At 61.4% G+C, this 2730-nt stretch overlaps 1 protein-coding gene across 1 annotated transcript; it reads right to left on the reverse strand.

The window, feature by feature from the left end:
- Positions 1-5: 5 nt before the first annotated feature.
- On the reverse strand, positions 6-2682 carry LOC103250400 (pituitary homeobox 1; the record flags this gene model as incomplete). The annotated part of the gene is made up of 2 exons (XM_021708004.1): positions 2373-2682; positions 6-368 (listed from the first exon to the last, which is right to left on the reverse strand). Coding segments are annotated over exons 1-2 (420 nt in total), but the record flags the coding sequence as incomplete, so codon positions are not given.
- Positions 2683-2730: the final 48 nt, after the last annotated feature.

The raw sequence follows: 2730 nt of genomic DNA on the forward strand, positions 1-2730 counted from the left end.
ATGGCCGAGTTGAGCGAGGAGCCGGTGAGGTTGTTGATGTTGTTGAGGCCCGAGTTGGGCATGCCGGGCACGGCGCCCGGGCCCATGCTGGACGGCATGGTCATGGAGGAGATGGAGCTGGGCGCCGAGAACATGGACTGCGACGACAGCGGGCTCATGGAGTTGAAGAAGGTGAAGCTCTTGGTGGAGAGCGGCGCCGGCGCCAGGCTCTTGGCGGCCCAGTTGTTGTAGGAGTAGCCGGCGGCGTACACGTCCTCGTAGGGCTGCACCAGGCCGCTGAACTGCGGCACGTAGCCGCCTTTGCACAGGTCCAGCTGCTGGTTGCGCTCGCGCTTCCGCCACTTGGCCCGCCGGTTCTTGAACCAGACCTGGGGGAGGGGCGGGAGAAGGGTCAGGGCTCCCGGGCGGAAGACCCCCACCCCGCGCCCCGCCGTCGCGGCCCTGGTCCGCTCCCTTCCCTCTGGGCGTCGCTTCTTTTCTCCCACCGCGGCTTCCGCGCCTGCGCCCTCTCCGCGATGGGGCCTTTCCTGTCCCCAGAACGCATCGGGTTTTTCCTTCTCCCGATCTTTCTCGTCTTCCCCGAATCCAATCCGCTCTCCTCTCTTCATACGGATTCCCTTGTATTCTAGCAAGTATTCGTTTTCTCTCCTCCTCTCCCAACCAGGCCACCGTCTGCCGCCTTCCTCGAACGGGTTCCTAGCTATCTACCAAGGAGTCTGTCCTTTTTCTTCTCCCTCGGTTACAGGAGGTGTTTTTCTTCCCCGAGACATATGACTCTCCGACTCCCCCCGTCCTTCGATCTACTTCGTTACTCACATGGTCTGTTTTCACCTTTATTGGCAATATTTGGTGTTTTCATTTCTGCTCCAAATGTTTACTTTCGTTCGGGCCACCCCGCGATCTGAACCTCTTTCTTCTCCCTCAAACAGTCTGTTTTCTTCTTCATCCCCCATTTTTGACCCTTTTGATTCTTCCCCACGTATTTAGCTTTTTCCTTCTTTCCAAATGTCTGACCTTCACCGCTTCCCTTAAAGAGTTGAGTCTTTTTTTCTTACTTACTCGACCCCTTTGCTTCTCTCTAAAATAATTTCTTTCCTGCCACCTCAATATATGCCAAATGTTTCTCCGCAAATATTTAATTTCCTCTCGATTCTTACTAGTTTCTCTCTAATCTCCCCCATTCCTTTTCTCCCCCAAACTGGTGAGAAACTCTTCTCTCCCCACATCCCGGCCTCCCCCATCCTCACCTCTCTGCCCACCCGTGCCCCTCTGCCCTGGGGTTTTTCTCTCGCTCTGAGCTGTTTCCTGCGCTGGCTTGGACCCTGCACCTCAGCTTCCCCCGGTCCCCAGCACTGACACCGTCTGATTCCACCCCCACCCCACCCCTACCACCATAAACCTGGGCAGGATTAGTGAGTTCAGGATTACTGAGTGCTGTGTCTTCACTCCAAGTCCCACAGGGCTGGTCAGCCTGGCTGGGGAGGGGAGAGGACCAGGGTTGCAGGAAGGAGTCTGTGGGCCAGGTGGGACCTTGGTCTGGCTTGGGAGGTGCTCCCAATATCTTATTCGATATTTGCGCATCAGGGGAAGAAATGATTCTCTTGCTGCTCTGGCAGGAAAGCCTTGCGTCTACTGGGAACCAAACGGGTGGGAAGAGGGAGAATAGCCCCCCCTCCCAGTCTGTTCTTGAGGCCGTTAATCCCCAAAGAGACTGGGGAGGCCACTTGGCCACCGGAGCCACCCCCGCCTCACCTGACCCGAAACCTGTTGGACAGGGTATGAGGGAACGGGTCCAGCTACTGACGGGCTGAGTGGCTGCCGAAGGTGGAGAGTGTCTTGAGACTCTGGAGAAGCTGGATGCGGGATGGGACCACTGCTCCAGGGATTTTGGAGAGCCCCGAGCTCAGGCACCTTTCAGGCCTCTCCGAGGCAGCCAGGCAGGACCTGCCTTTCCCTTTCGTTTTCAGGGAAGGGCAGCAACTCCCGAGGTCCCCAGCGGCAGGCAATCGTCCGTCCAGTCTCTGGCCCGGGGCATCCCGCCAACATCTGAGTGGGTCCTGGGCCCTCCAGGGCATGGGAGAGTCCCCTGGGACCACGGGTCTTTGGGCTGGGGCTGGCGTCGGACCCAAGGGTCAGGAGGGAAGCAGGTCAGAGAGGTTGGGGATCTGCAGCGGCTGAGGGGCGCTAGCGGCCTACCGGCCTCGCAGAGGCGAGGTGGGCCGGGGCCTAAGGTGGGGTCTCCGAGGGAGGGAGCAGATCTGAGCGGTGGGAGCGTGGCAGTCTGAGCGTGGGCCTAAGCTCTCGTCCCGCAGCAGGGGCCGCCGCAGCCCTCCGCGCGGGTGGGTCCCCGTGGGCGCGCGCCCCGAGCTCACCCGTACGCGCGGCTCGGTGAGGTTGGTCCATACGGCGATCTCCTCCCGCATGCTCATGTCGGGGTAGCGGTTCCTCTGGAACGTGGCCTCCAGCTCTTGCAACTGCTGACTTGTGAAGTGCGTCCGTTGCCGCCGCTGCTTCTTCTTCTTGGCTGGGTCCTCCGCGCCACCGCAGCCCGCGCCGCCCGCGCCGCTGTCCTCGGGCCCCTTGGGCTCCCCGCCGCGCTCCTTCTCTGCAGCGAGCCGGACGGGGCGCGGGTCACCTCGGGCTTACGCCTGTGGCGCCCCGTCCCGGCTCCACCGAAGGGCCCACCACCGCGCCGGCGGCCCTCCCGCCCTCCAGGGCCCCTGGGACCTG

Source organism: Carlito syrichta, unplaced genomic scaffold, assembly GCF_000164805.1.
Source record: "Carlito syrichta isolate Samal-C Ts95f unplaced genomic scaffold, Tarsius_syrichta-2.0.1 Scaffold130401, whole genome shotgun sequence".
NCBI lineage: Eukaryota > Metazoa > Chordata > Mammalia > Primates > Tarsiidae > Carlito > Carlito syrichta.